Consider the following 15,682-nt stretch of genomic DNA (forward strand, 5'->3'; position numbering starts at 1 on the left):
CAGATGTGCTCCAAAGAACGCCAGCTCCAGGTCCCCCACGGCTGTCAGGGAAGGCTGCAGCGAGAGCAGACATCTGGTTGGACTTGGAGAGATGGCCTCCAGTCCGGAGGTGGAGTTGGAAGGCAGCCCTGGAGGAGAGGGCCTGGGAGCAGAGAAGTGGAAGATGTGGGGACGAGGACTGGGCCATTGGAGCCCTGGTCCTGGATGTGCAGGGAGACAGACCTGGGAAGGTGGTCGGACTCCCACGAAGAGCTGAGGGCCAGCCTGAGGTTCTGTGCTGGGCTTGACTGAAGGTCATGCTCGCAGCTGCCCTGGGGAGTGGCCGGTGGGGAGGAAGTTCCTGCCGGCAGTGAGAACTGAACAGAATGTGCCTGCAACAGTGTAGGGGTGATGGAGGAAGGCCAGAACCAGGGTGCCGGCGGGGAGAGTGGGGTAGGATGGCCCCGGCTGATACAGTGAAGAAAGAACAAGAACAAGAGCTGGAGAAGCAATGCACATGGGGGTGAGAACAGAGGTGGGTCAGTGGCTGTTCTTCCATTTTGAACTGCGACGGTGATGCCCTTGACTGAAGTGAGGGATGGAAGACAATGACCTTTTTGGCGAGAAGGCTCTGACTTTAATTCCGAATGTGTGGACAAGAGGCCAGGTCGCATGTTTCTTGTACTTCCAGAAGGAAACAATGGTGAAAAGAGAAGCAGTCCCCATAGACTGAGAAAAGAAGTTGTCAGCACTTAGAAGGCATGACTGCCTTGTGAATCTAGGTGTGAAGTGGCACTGGCCTTCCTTACTTGGATCCCCCTGTCTGTCTGCCTTCCCTTTTAAAAGCAACTGACGCACAGAGGTGACAAGTGACTGTAACATGGCAGAAATCACATCAGCAACACTCCCCTCCTGCCGTTACCCACAGTTCGGTGGTGACAGACATTCTTGGGGCTACAGCTCTAAGCCTCATGCTTGCAAATCCTTGGGCTCTTCTGGTGTGAGCTTCATCAGTTTATCCACACAGAGGAGGATGAGGGTGAGGAACCACAGACTCCAGCCAACCGCGGCCGCAATCCAGCCATACTCATCCACTCCAGCGTGGCAGCACCGGGCTGCCTGTGGGCAGAAGTCCACGTCTGGTGGGGAAGGGAGAGCAAGAGCAACAGGGTGCATCACACCAGCCCACCCAGCTCCTTCCCCAACATTCGGCAGAGCAAGCAAAGACGACTAGAGTGGCTAACATTTCCAAAGCATGTGCGTGTGCATGCGCTAATGCTATGTGCTTCACGCACGTTCCCTTATTTATTCCTGACTGGGTGAGAGGTCCAGTGACTCTTCCCAATCTACATGAACAAGCTGAGGCTGTAACTCACCCAAGGTCACCAGATGGCAGAGCAAGAGCTCCAACTCAGGTCCGTAGGAGTCCAAAGCCATGTGCTTAACCTCTATGTATTATTGCCTAGTACCTTCCTTCATAAGTGCCCGTAAGTAAACACGTCTGATCATTCAGTGATCAGACATAGAGTAGAGGAAAACTTTCTAGTAACTGGACATGTATAACAGCGGTTGCTAATCGCTTCTCGGCCTTTTGGCTAAGATCAAGTGTAACAGCGGTTGCTGCTTTATGAAGTACTTACTGGCCTCCTCGCCATTGGGAATATCCAAGGAGAGGATGGACAGAAATATGCAAAGTAACAAAGGTACGAAACAGAGCTCCTGCATAGGACAGAGGTTGGACTGGTGGATTTTTATGGTTTTTTCCTCTTCTAAGTTTCTAAGTCCTCTGTGGTTGCTGTCCTGTGGATGGGTCATTAAAGCCACCTATACCAAATATCACGAGCATAGATCCGGGCCAAGGCTGAGATAACTTTTTAGACGCACTATGCAAGCAGTTCTGGAGGTCATGGACAAACCACACCAGTGCACAGGAAGGTCAGGCAGCACTCAGCCCGTGGACACCAATAAACAGAAAGCAAGGAGGCTTAAGGTTCCCCCTCATATCCAGGGCCAGCTCTGGGGTTAGGGCAGTTGCCAGGAGAAGCTTACTGGGACACTGCTCCAGGGTTCCGGGGTCTGGGTGGTGGGTGGTCAAGGTTGAGTTGATGCTGTTCCTTGCTTCTGGAAGAAAAGAGAGAAGATGGTCTCAGGCAGTAGGAAAAGCCATACCAAGGTATAGAGTTTGAAATCTGTTTTGTGAATCAGTAGTGATACTATGAGGTTATTATAGATGTTCTAGTCTAGGTACATTAAGACTTCATGCAACAAAGCTAACTTTTTGTTATGGACTGAACAATCCTTCCCGACGAGGTTCATTGAAGTCCTAACCCACAGAATGTTATTTGGAGAAAGGGCCTTGAAAGAGGCAGTCAAGGTTAAATGAAGTCATATGGGTGGGTCCTCATCCAATATGGCTGGTGTCCTTGTGGGAAGAGGAAGACACACCAGGGAGGCATCTGCACAGAGAAAAGACTGGGTGAGGTCACAGAAGATGGGCATCTGCAGACCAAGAAGAGGGGACTCAGGAGAAGACAACCTGGTGACACCCCAGTCTTCAGAACTGTCGAAGAATACATTTGTTGTGGAAGCCACCCAGTCTGTGGTATGTTGTTATGACAGTAAACAAATATATTCCCCCTTTCCTTTCACTGCTGTCATTCAGAGATGCTTTATCTGCATATCTCATTGATGCATTTCTTCATACCTCATTTCCTTCTTATCCCATCTCTTCAGTGGCCAAGGGCCTGTTGTATACAGCATTCCAAGCACTCTATTTTAGCTGTTTTCTATGCAAATAGCTACATCCATAAATGGTTTTCTAGTATATCACTTAAAACAATCACTTAAAAATCTAGAATGTCTTTCTATCATTCTTCAATTCCCTTTAAAAACTTTAACAAATAGATGTTGAAATCTGACTTCGATTCTGTACTTCTGATGATTATGTTGGTATTACTCAGGTAGATGGTTATGAATTAAATGAAACCCTGTACAAACAAATCCAGAGGTTGCTAAAACATGCAGCCATTAGAATTGGCTCTTGTTCAGTAAGTAAGGAGCACAATGATAAAAAGAACTCTAGCAGGAATTCTCCAGTTCTATCAGTTTGGGGGTAAGGTGGGGCTATGGAGATGAACATAAAGATCTCAAGAAAAGCCATCATCCACGTTCCCTCTCATATTGAAAATGAGCAGATGGAAGATCTAAGTCCACTTTGTCCAATATGGCAGCTGTTTGTGGCTACAGGAAATTTAACCTCCTGGTCATATTAGCCACATTTTAAGTGCTCAACGCAATGGATCACCACATTTCCAACATGCCACCATATTGGAAGCACAGCATGGATTTGGAAACTTTCTGTAGAGGCCACTTTTAGACAATTGGCTTGAGCACTGGAAACTTGAGGAAGACAGAAGGGCCCTCTGTGAACTACGGAGCTAAATGCGAACAGGCTCCTCAAGTGACCCACCTTGAAATAGCCATAGGGCCTAACTGACCAGTTACAACCAGGTGCAGTTCCTAAGATTACCAAAACAGAGGAAAAATTCCATACATTCCCACGCTCCCTTGTTCTGCCCTCTCACTGACTGGCAGAGAGACTCTCCTTTGCTGTCCTACCGCCTGCTCCCTTGTAAAACTTCTGTCTCCTTTGTTCGGCCGTGGGTGAATTCTTTCACTGGTTGTGCTGCCGGCCCCCTCCCTGTTGGGATTCCCCCTGCAACTTTCCTCATCCAAAAGAATTTTTATTAGTGTTAATCTAGGTAGATGAAAAACAAGAGATCAGTTTTAAGGAATTTTTTCTGGAAATTATATTGCTGTTCTGTGTTCTTGAGGATGCCAAACCAGAAACAAAAACTGTGGCCTGGAAACTTCCAAGGCCCCACTGACTCCAGGTCAGCATGTCCTTCAAAGGAGCTTGTTGTCACGTAGCAGGACAAGTCAGGAGGAAACTTCTTGTTTAGCCAAAGCCATGAAATTGCTGCTCCGACTAATTCTATGCCACCCACCCATCCACCCAGGCCACTCCAATGTCCTGCCTCAAGTATAGTAACTACCTTGATGCAATCTGATTGTTACTGTAAATTATTTACCACTCAATGACTTCGAACTCAGCCTTTATTTGTTTTGGAGAAATTGATTCCTCAACATTTAATTTCCCTTTTAACCCAAATGACTTCCTTGGCCTTGACTTTCATCTCCCCTCTGCCCTAAAATGGAAGTGGTTCACATCTAGAGCAAGTGAGTGGAAAAAACCTAGTTAATCAGATGCTGGTATTAGGTTAAACCATTTGAAATTGCCATTTCGATAAGTCAGGAAATTGTTCAATGTCAGTAATTTTATATGGTTCAGACTGAATAGCTTAGTTATTAATTTCTAAGAATTTAAGCCTCATTCTCCTCCCTCATAAGCACAGCAGTCAGGCACTGGTCCCAGTTGGGGTCATTTCCAAAGTACAGGGTGCTGGAAGGACCCAACAATTCAGTGCAGTTAAATTTATCAAGTTTTTTGAGAGCCAATCATAAGCAAGTCTCTGTGAGGGTAAACAAATACAAGAAATAAAAATAGTCTTAATTGGGGAGGGGTATTGGAAAATAAAACAAATAGGCTAACAATCATTTAATGTTTACCATGTGCTAATTTATTAAAAGTTCTTTACATGCAGTAGTCTCATTTCATCTTTATGACAACCCTATATACAAACGCTATAATTATCCCCACGGTATAAATGAGAAAATTGGGGCACAGAGAGGTTATGTAATTTGTTTAAGTTCACACAGCTGCTTAAGTTGTGGAAACCAGAGTTGAGTTGAGGTTGAGCGGCTAGAGCTCACTCTAAACCTCCGAAGAAGAGGTGGTGAGGCTGAGAGAGACAGATGCCACCCTGAGGGCACATGGAGGAGTTGGCTTTGATAGAAGGGAATCTGCAAGGACAGGGCAGAAGCTGTGGACCAAGATCAAAGCTGGAGGGCAAAGCCAGGAGCTTGAGACTCTGAGGGAGGTCTCTCTGCATGGGTTGCAGAGTCCAGCCTGAGGAAGCAAGACAGGGGCTGCCACTCAACCCCTCCAACTTCTGTGAGAAGACAGGGCCCTAGTCAACATCTCCCATGCCAGAGAAGGTAGGAGAATGGTAGGCAGCCTTTGGTAGCTTTCATGCATTAAGGTTTTGTGAAAGTTGCAGAGGAAGTGCAGGACCAAGGGAGGGAGGGAGGTCTTAGGCAGGATCAGGAGTACAAAGAGGGGATTGCGAACCACAATGGCCAAGGGCTCTGAGAAGGAGCCCTCCAGAAAGAGCAACCACAAAAATGTCATTTTAGTCCAGTTTGGTCCCTTGATGGGAGAGACTGTCATTACATTGCTTTTTCCTTTTTGAGGTGAAGGCCATTTGAGGTGGCTGCTCCTGTCCTGGCTAAGGAGTTGAGTATTTGACGTTGGTCTTAGTAAACGTAAGACACCCCCACCACAAACCGCTACCTCCTGCCTGATCCTTCAGAGGAGAAAACGGTTTGCTCTTTCCTTTGTACAGGACCAACCCTAGCCAGAGAATCCTCCTCCCTCCTTCCCTCCCTCCTTCCCTCCTCTCCCTCCCCCTTCCCAGCGTGGCCAAGAAAAAAGTTCACAGTTCTACCTGCCAAGCAAGCCAAGTGGAAGGAGGCAAAGAACAGGCTGAGGGCCAGGGTGGCCCGGGGTGCTGGGGTGAGGTGCTTCATGCTGAGAGGAAGGCGGCTGTCTGCACTGTCCCCGCAGAAGAGTACCGAGTGCTGCGTGCCATGGGTCCTGGATGCACCGTGTCCACAGGAGCTTGAAAGCAGTGTTGTCGGAGGTGAATTTCTGCTCTGTGTTTGGGGGAAAAGAGAGGGGGTGGAGCAAAAGAAACCAGCTGTCACTCCTTGCTCTTACCTCTCTAGAAGGGAAGCTGAACTTTGTTGGCTGGGGAGGGGTGGGAATGGGGTGGGGGAGGAAGGGAGGGGCAATTTATGCAATTCTTCCTTGAGCTCACATTTTATCGCTACTGATAAAAAAAAAAGGGGGGAGCAGGAGAGAAGTTTTGTGTTCTGCTGGTTCCTTGAAGTTGAGCTGGCTGCCCCTTCCATTTGAGGTAGAGCCCTGGATTCCTTCTTCTATTTAGTTCAGTTTTTACTGAAACCTACTATGTGCACCACACTATGCTAAAGTCTGGGAACACTTGCCCTCAAAGTGCTTTAATTACAAACCCACATCTTTGAAACACAGAGTAATATTTCAGGAATGACTCTGGAAGGACAAAGTACTTTGTTTCTTAGCAGCAAGAAGCCACATCTGCTGATAGGGTGCTTCATGAAAAACATGGCATTGGCATTGGGCCTTAAAGGATGAATGGAATTTTGACAGGCAAAGAGGAGAGGAGGGCACTATAGGCAGGAGGGACAGAGGATTAAAGGCTCAGAAATAGGGAGTGCTCGGGAGTCCACTGTGGCTAGAGTGCAGATAGAGGAGGAGACCAGAGGAGAGTGAGGTGGGGATGTGAATGGAGAGCCATGAGGCAGGCAGACTGGAGTGCCAGGCTGGGGAGTTTGAATCAGGAGGCAAAAAAAAAAAAAAAAAAGATTTGTAAAGATTTTAAACCAAGTAATAACCTTGATTGAATACCCATCATTGATATGAAAGGTATCATCTTGGTATTTGGAATTCAATGATCCCTGACATGATCCTACTTTGGATCCTACTCATGGTCCAGCAGTGAGAACAAGCAGTAAAGACTTGTGATGCAGTATGGTAAGACTCAAATATACGTTTCCTCAGCAGTTGGGGAAATATACAAGAGAAAGTGGTTAAATCTGCCTGAGAGGTATCAGGGAAGCATTCACAGGGGAAGTGACATTTGGGCTGGGTATTAAAGTTTGCATAGACAGATGAGAGTTGATGGCCTTTCAAATAAATGGAATAGCATACACAAGGGCAAGAGAATTGTCTGTGTGCATACAGGCCTGCCGTGTATAAATATATGCACTGTTTTCTTGCACAAGAACTGGCCAGGTCAAGAGAGTGAGAAATAAAGTCTAGCTCATTCAAAGCTATGTGGAAGGACATGTTAAGCCATGTGTCAGCTCAGAGTAAAGGTGTCTTATTGGAATCCATCAGCCCAGAGGAGGCATTGTTTTCCAATTTGCCCTAAGGTACAAGTTTTAGTGGTAGCCCTGTGTTCTTGCGCTTGAGAACTGAAGGCAGAGGTGCTTGAAGAAGGCTAAGCTGAAGGTGATGTACACGAATCTAATTTAGACCTACCACTTGGTTGAACATTCAGTTACTTTGTAACTGCAGTGTGCTGGGCCTTTGGTAGGAGAGTGGGGTCTGAAGTGGGTAAGGCAACACAGCCCCTGTCCTCAAGGAGTTCAGTGTCCAGTGAGGGAGACAGACAAATAAAGGATGACAACACAATGAAATAAGTATGGTGAGGAAGTCTCTACAAAGAATGGGAAAATCATGGAGGAGGGTTGGGGACTAAGGGATTCAGTGAACACTTCACAATAAAGATGGCATTTTGACCGGAAACTTGTAATATATGTAGTACACCAGGTACAGGAGAGAGGAACAGTGTGTGCAGGACCGCTGAGTGTATCCCCCTTGTCCGGGGAGTAATTACCATCTTGGGAGCATGGGGTGGGGTCACAGTGTGATGGTCTTGAATGCCAGACGAAGCCAACTGGCCTCTATCTTACAACTGGGGTGCCTTGCAAGGAACTTGTACATGTGGATACCATTATATTTCAGAAACATGGAGGACAGGCCTGGATTCAGAAGATCCCCTAAGAAGCTGTTGGAAAAATCCCAGCCGGAAGGGGTGTGTGGCTGGCTCATTTGGTAGAGCATGGAGTTCTTGATCTTGGCCATGTGGAGTGTAGAGCTTACTTAAAAAAAAAAAAAATCCAGCCAGTGATCAAAAGAGCCCGGAAATAAAAAGTTGGATTAAGGATAGAGAAGAAGGGAACAGAGTCAAGAGTCATTTAGTTGGCTAATTTAGAGAACCCAGGGAACGGTATCTTGAGTGAAGGCACAGTTTCCAGCTGGGGTCCCTGGGTGGCCATGAGGCCAGCCTGGGGTGGAATTCCAGCCTGGCTCTTCTTGGCTGAGAGGCCCTGGCAAGTGACTTTATACATCCAAGCCTCAGGTTGATGATCTGAAAAGGAAGAGAATCTAACTCATGACTTGCTTTGATGACTTAATGAAGTAATCCACGTGAAGTGCTTCAAACAGTACTGCTGGCCGATGGTAGTAAGTACTCAGTAAATGTTAACCAGCCCTTTGGTGGAAGGGTCATTGTAATGAGAAAGTATGGGACAAAGGCAGTTTTAGGGGAAAAAATAATGCTATTTATGTATTGATGTATTTGTATCCTGCCTTGGTCTAAAAAGGGCTTAAGGAAGCTTACGTAGGATTAATTAAACTTAGGTAAAATGAACTTAAATTGAGTGGGAAGAAATGAGGCAAAGAGAGAGTTAGGGTAGGAAATATAAGATGGGTCCCTGAGTGAGCTTAGAGCACAGAATGGCACGCATGTTTTCTAAACTTGGTGGTGGCCAGTGGGAAGAGGGTAACATGGTCATGGGCTCACGTGGTCGTGGGCTCACACGACGAAAAACAACAGCGTGAATACAACTGCTCTGGATACCAGACTAGAGAGACATGTTCTCCTTGGCTTCTCAGGGAGGTGACATTCCTTAATGGGACAGACACTACTCTTGACACCTTCCTCCTGGTGTACCCCACACTGCTTCGTAGACGAGGACACAGAGAGGACAGCAGTACGTGGGGTCAACAAGAGTTTCAGGGGTCTCAAAAATGTTGGAGACCTGAGAAGAGGTTCTCAGCCAAAATATGAACACCAAGGACAGCCTGTGCATTAGAAGAGAAAGGATTTTTTCCCAAAAGTAAAGTTTATGGAATTCCTTTTAAATGTTGAAACAGAAACCATTTAAAGTAGGAGGTTGGGCACCTCCTCATATGTCCGATGTGAGTGGAGCCTGGCCCTTCAAACACAGAGATTTGAAACAGCCCTGTCTGGGTCGGTAGTGATAGTGGTTTGTGTTACACCCACTGATCTAAGCTGACAGCATCGTATCAAGTTGTGCCAATGGAAGCAATTCTGGATTCTAGTGGATGGAGAGGGCAAGAACAATAATCTGTCCCCTCTCTCCTTTCTAACACACTGTTGTTTGAGGATAGCATTAGATATTTCGAGTCAATTGGAAGACAAACGTCCTGTTACCAGATGAAAGGATTTTATTATCCTAAAATAGGACGAGCTGGACTGGCGTCTGCTAACTCATGAATTCCCAAAAGAAGGGCTGCATAGCAACTATTTTTATAAATGTCACCACTATTAGCTGTTTTTCTTTTTAAACGGGTATATAATAACTAATGCAGCTGGTTAGCTCACCTAGCAACTCCTCCCTTACTTTTTACGTTAGGTTTGCTTTGGAGAGCGTATGGGGAAGTTGGTTGCTCAAACCTAGACATTCCACGGGAACTTCCTCAAGATTTTTTTTTTTTAATAGTTGACATAGGTGTTTGGTTACACATACTTTTTTAAAAGTCCAGGTTAAAATGTCTGTGGCCAGGCTCCATGGTGGTGGTTGGGATGGAGTTGGCTGGGGGAGGAGGGAGGTGGAGAGGAAGGGGGGGTGGGGGGTAGGGATTCCATGGCCCTCAGTGCCTCTGATTCTGTTTTCTCTAATAAAGTTGCATTTAAAAAAGAAAAAAGGGGGCAAAGTGTTTTGTATGCTAAAAGACTGAAAACCAGCATTCTGAGGCCTGGAATGGCCTCCTATAAGTAGGCTATTTTATGTTAAGGAAGCTTCCCTGGTGATTCTGATAGGCTCCTTACCCATCCCTTCCATCTCTGGGAAGAGACTACCAGCTTTGACCTTGGCGCTCTCATTTCCAATTAAATCATCCTGAAGAGAATCTTGGCCCTAAACACAACTATGCCTGCTGTATTCTAACCTGTGACCAGAGATACGTACGTGCTTCTTCCTGCAGAGGGCTTAGTCAGGATATGTTTTCACAGAATAATGCCAATCTCTGGGTGCTCACAGCACTGAAATGTGTAGCTTCACCGGAGCAGGATCTGGCTAACCACACTCACTGCTGCTCCGTGATGGGTCTATAATTTGGAGAGATTGAGGAGTACCCTTTTAAGAAAAATGAAGTCCAATCTTGAGATCACACCATAGAGTTGATCAAAGTAACAAAATGAACAATGTCTAGAGCCCTCCATTTGAAACTATTTCTCCTACTATTATTTTATTTTACTTTTTAATGTTTATTTATTTTTGAGAGAGACAGAGCATGAGTTGGGGAGGGGCAGAGAGAGAGGGAGACACAGAATCTGAAGCAGGCTCCAGGCTCTGAGCTGTCAGCACAGGGCTCGAACTCACCAACTGTGAGATCATGACCTGAGCCAAAGTCAATGTTTAACTGACTGAGCCCCCCAGGCACCCCTGCATTTAAAAAAGAAAAGAACCATTTCTGAACAGTACCCAGGATAATTCATTCAGCTCCTGGACTTGTGCCAGCAGTGGTACCAGACAGAAGTGGGGTTAACAGAAGGTTGGGATTTCCTCTTGGCTCAGGCCATCTTCCACTTGGGCCCTGGAACTCATCTCCCCACCCCCACCCCCAGCCCCACCATTTTCTTGGCTTGCACTGCGACTTATGAACATACTTTGATGATTTCTATGTTTTGCTATTCATTAAGGCCATCGTATGGCCATTTTTTGGTAAATATTTGGCAGTGATTGAAAAGAATGTGTCATGTCGTTTTGGGGTTCAGGGTTCTGTGTAAGTCCATTAGATTAGGAGTGCTGATTGTGTGGTTCACATCATCTGTATTTCTCCTGTTTTTAAAAATCTGGTCTGCTTATTCTGTTGCATACTGAGACAGATGATTATGGGTTTTTTTCTTTTCTTTGTAGTTTTATCTATTTTTGCAATAAGCATTTGAGGCAGTAATTAGGCCTCTTGCAAATATAGACTTGACATCCCAGTGAACTGAACCTTCTTTTAAAGAGTCATTTTGAATTGTCCCTCTCTCTCCCTAGTAATACTCTGTGCCATCAAGTTTACGTAGTCTGATGTTATTATATCAACCTTTCTTTTGCTTAGTTTTGCATGCTGGATCTTTTCCCATCATGTCTTTCAGTAATGTTTTAGAAGTGCACCTTATAAAAACATGGTGTAGCACTCAAAAAACAAACAAACAAACAAACCCAGTCTTACAATCTTTGTCTTCAATTTGGCCCTTTAATCTGTTTACATTGGCAGTGTTTACTGATCAGTTTAGATGGAAAGTTCTTCCTTACCAAGTGCTCTCTGGTTTTCCCATCTGCTTTATATCCCTTTTCTCTTTTTTCTTACCACTTTTGGATTGAGTTTTTTATTCCATGTTTTAGAGATTACTACATGTATTCTTGTCTTTATCAATGTCTAATATTGATTGATACTTTCACCATCTTCCCAAGTAATGAAAAGAGCCTGGAAATGTAATTCTACTGTCCACTCCTGATTTTTCTATCATTGCAGTCATGTGTTTAAACTATGTACATATCTTTTCAACTTGGTAACTCATTATTACTTTTTTATTCAGTGAATGTTTACTTAAATTTATCCACATATTTGCCAATTTATTGTTCTGGATTCATTTCTGCATGTCTGGTCTCCCATCTATAATGCTTCTTCTCAAGGATTCTTTCAGTGGAGTGATTAATACTCTCAGTTTTTATTTGTCAGGATATGTTTCTCTTCTTCCTTTATTCTTGAAAGTTATTTTCATTGAGTATAGATTTCTAGGTTGACAGATACTATCTTTCAGTGCTTTGCAAATATGATTTTGTTTCTTTTGACTCCCATTGTTCATGTTGAGAACTGTCCACCTAACCATGCTCCCTTGTAAGTAATTTGTCTCTTTTATCTTTGGTTGTTTGTAAAATTTTTGCTTTATCTTTGGTTTTCAGAAATTTTATTACAATGTGTTCAAGTATGGATTTCTTTTTAATTGTCTTGAGGTTTGTAGATAATTGAGTATGGAGTTTGATGTCTTTCATCAGTACTGAGACGTCAGCCATCAAATACTACTGCCCCATTCTTTTCTCTCCACTCCAGACTCCAATTCTCTTACCCTCTTCTTTATTCTCTGTTGTTTTGTTTTCATGGGCTTTCTTCTGAATATTTTCTCCTGCCCTATCATTAAAAAAATTTTTTTAATGTTTATTCAGTTTTGAGAGAAACAGAGCATGAGTAGGGAGAGGGAGAGATAGAGACACAGAATCTGAAGGAGGCTTCAGGCTCTGAACTGAGCACAGAGCCTGATGTGGGGCTCAAACCCACAAATCTTGAGATCATGACCTGAGCTGAAGTCGGACACAGAACCAACTGAGTCACTTTTCTTTTATTAAAACTCTTACCGTCTATGTCTAGTTGATTTTTATAACTACCCATTGGGTTCTTAATTTCAGTTATTTTATTAGAATTTCTGTTCTGTCCACTCTTGAATAACTTTTTGCTATACAGTCTCATTTTTCATATTTGTAAACAGAGTGATTATAATTTTTAAAAATCTGTTTTATAACTTTAATATTTGTTCACTTTCATTGATCTGTTTCTATTGTCTATTATTTCTACTGGTTTTCATCCATGTTGCTATGTTTCCGTATGTATCTGGTTATTTTTATTGTTTTCATAATTGTAATTACACATATTGTACAAATAAGTAAGATGAGACATGTTTTTGTTTTGTTTTGAGTTTGGTTGCCTTAGTCAGGTACTTGGGGCCAACAACAATGTGTCACCATATGTCTACTCTTTTATACTAGGCTATTTATAGCTAAGTTATAGACTTTGTAAGGGTTAATTTATTTTGGTCACCTTTCTTTATGTGTGAAGCTCGTTAGAAATTATTTCTATGAGCATAAGAATGTATATCCAAGATTCTCCACCTCAACATTATAATATTTATGAAAATGAAAGCTTAGCAGCACCTTATAATGGAATAAAAGATATGTTTCATTTATTTAAAAATTTTTTAACATTTATTTATTTTTGAGAGACAGAATGTGAGCCATGGAGGGGCAGAGAGAGGTAGACACAGGATCTGAAGCAGGCTCCAGGCTCTGAGCTGTCAGCACAGAGCTCAAAGTGGGGCTTAACCTCATGAACTGTGAGATCATGACCTGAGCTGAAGTCAGATGCTTAACCGACTGAGCCCCCCGCAGGTACCCAAAGATAGCTTTTAAAATGATGTTTTGGAATGATATATTTTTTCCATTGATATTTAATCATTTGGAAGAATACTTGCTATATAATACAAAGCAAAAAGAGCAGGATGTGAAACCATATGTTCAGTGGGATTCCAGTTGCTTAATACACATGCACAGGCTAAAAGCTTGGGAAGCATCCTATCAAGATGTCAGCAGTGGTCATATCTAGAATTAACACTTTGGGACAATTTTTATTTTCTTCTTTACCCTTTTATATCTCTTTGAAATTTTCTGCAATGAATGCATATTACCTTTATAATCAGGCAATAAAATCAAATTAATACAATTTATTTATTTATTCATTTATTTTAAAGATTTTATTTTTAAGTAATCTCTACTCTGTACTGAGGGCTCAAACTCACAACCTTAAGATGAAGAGTTGCATGCTCTACTGACTGAGCTAGTCAGCCGCCCCTCAAGTTAGTATATTTAGGAAAGAATATTTCACAGGAAAGCAGTACAGTCACAACAGAGCAGATAGACTACATTTAACAGTACCTATCCAGTTGTGTGGGAAAATTTTCAATGTCAGGAAATCTTCTGTTTTGTTAAAAAAAAAAAATCTTATCAAATTTCAAGCTGCTCATGGTGCAGAGAACCACTGCTTATTGACCGCCTGTTTTGGGTGGTGCCCAAGGTATACAACAGAATGTACAGACACACTCTGGAATGTTCAGGGCACAAAGAAGAATGGAAATAAGACACACAAAAAGCACAACCCGTAGACTCTCAACGTTGGAAAGGGATCTAGGGGCCATCTGGCCCAATCCTTAACCTAGTCAGATAGCTCTCCTACAATGAAAGTAGAAGTTAGAGGGTTTGATATGGCTGCATTTGACCTTTCCTGTCTCTCAAGGTTGTTGCTTGGACTTCTGCTCAAATGTCTCAAGTAGGAGGCCTCTTACTAATTTTTAAGGCAGCCAGTTCCTCCGTGGGGTAGCGCTACCGGTTAGAAAAGTTAGTGAGTTACTAGCATCAAAGAGGTAAGGGCATTTTAAGGTGAAGTTAATCAACAGTGAGAGGGGAGGTCCTGTTCAGCTCTGCAACCCTTTGAGTGGCTATTTCTGGCTCCTTCATTCCCAGCCTTACCGTTTGTACAAAATATTTCCGTTGGCACAACAGTGCTTGTGGTCAGATTCATGTTGTGTTTAATAAACAGAGATGTGTGTTCTCAAAGAGTAACTTTAAGCTAAGGTTTTGGGGAATTAAACTACATGTTTGTGATAAACACTCAGCCAGGTTTTTTTTCCCCAGTCTGTGCATGTGAAATTAACAAGGACCCGAGAGTCAAGTCAGGGGTTATTGGCCTTTCTTCCCAGCATCCAGCTGCTTCTATCTGACTGTGTCTTCTGGCCTCTTCTGGAACCTTCCTTCACTATCTGTATCTTATCCAGGCTGCCTGAAGCCTGGACAACCAGCCCTGAGCTAGGAGTCCTGGATTCCCTTTTCATGTTGTCACCCTCTGTGTGACCTTGAAGGGAGTGATGGAAACTTGGTGAGGATGCTTTCCAAGAGATGTGGTGGGGGTTCTCCAGGAGGGAGTCACTTGGGGAAAAAAATCCAGGGAAATGTTGCCTTCAGTCCTTTGTGAGAAAATCTTCGGGGTCCTCAGGACTCTCCAGAGGGGATACATTGGTTTGGGTACGTACATTGCCTGGTACAAAGGGATGTTATGTTCTGTAGGCAACAAACGGGAAAGCTGTGAAGAGACCATGAGAATCAGGAGCCCACATTCCATGCCAGGCTCTGCGGCTAACGCTGCAGGATTGAGGCACATCCCTTCACCCTCTGGAGTTATTTCCTCATCCCTAAAGCAAGGGGATTGGACTAGAGGATCTCTAAGTTTTTCTCCAGGGGTACAATTCTGTGACTCTGTGCTCAACACAGTATATTAAATGGAGGAGAAAGTAGAGGTGGAAATTGTGCTGAAATGAGCCTCACCAGTGGAATCTGGGGAAAGTATTACCACAGGAAAATAACTGTCGAGGTGCTCCCGAGTGACAACTTTGGAGATCTGATCGGTAAAATTCATCCACAACCAACTTTGAGGCATTCTGTTCTCTTCATGATGAAAGCTTATTTTCCAGTCAGTCTGTGACTTGGCAAGTGAAGGCAGGAATGAAACGGGTGTAAAGCGGCTTTGCTTGCTCTGGAGAGGAGAGGCAGAGAGACCAGGACAAGGTATGTGGAGGTGGAGAAAAAGGAGGCTAGAGGCTTCCATGACAGAGGGGCCTCTCCTAAGAAATGAGGTGGCCGTGTGCTGAGGGTAGGGGGTGAGATGAGACAGAAGGGGGAGGAGAACATGCCAGTCAGTGAGAGATGCTTGGAGCGCTCTTCCTTTTTAAGGGCATGATCTTGGAGATGGCAAGGGGTAGAGTGACTGATGTTGGCTGGCACCATCGTGCATTCT

General features: G+C 43.9%; 1 protein-coding gene across 1 annotated transcript; it reads right to left on the reverse strand.

The window, feature by feature from the left end:
- Positions 1–593: 593 nt before the first annotated feature.
- TMEM213 (transmembrane protein 213) lies at positions 594–5,873 on the reverse strand. The gene is made up of 3 exons (XM_029922844.1): positions 5,607–5,873; positions 2,029–2,100; positions 594–1,118 (listed from the first exon to the last, which is right to left on the reverse strand). Exons 1-3 carry the CDS (start codon positions 5,686–5,688, stop codon positions 949–951), a joined length of 324 nt encoding a protein of 107 aa, XP_029778704.1. The 5' UTR covers positions 5,689–5,873; the 3' UTR covers positions 594–948.
- Between the last annotated feature and the right edge of the window lie 9,809 nt (positions 5,874–15,682).

This window comes from Suricata suricatta, chromosome 2, assembly GCF_006229205.1.
Source record: "Suricata suricatta isolate VVHF042 chromosome 2, meerkat_22Aug2017_6uvM2_HiC, whole genome shotgun sequence".
Taxonomy (NCBI): Eukaryota; Metazoa; Chordata; class Mammalia; order Carnivora; family Herpestidae; genus Suricata; species Suricata suricatta.

What these genes read in the sequence shown, in the direction of transcription:
- TMEM213 (XM_029922844.1), bottom strand. Translation starts at nt 5,688, where the DNA reads ATGAAGCACCTCACCCCAGCACCCCGGGCCACCCTGGCCCTCAGCCTG. An exon ending in CCACTTGGCTTGCTTGGCAG is followed by an intron (nt 2,101 to 5,606) that starts GTAGAACTGTGA and finishes CTTTTCTTCCAG; the next exon opens with AAGCAAGGAACAGCATCAAC. An exon ending in AACCCTGGAGCAGTGTCCCA is followed by an intron (nt 1,119 to 2,028) that starts GTAAGCTTCTCC and finishes CTTCCCCACCAG; the next exon opens with ACGTGGACTTCTGCCCACAG.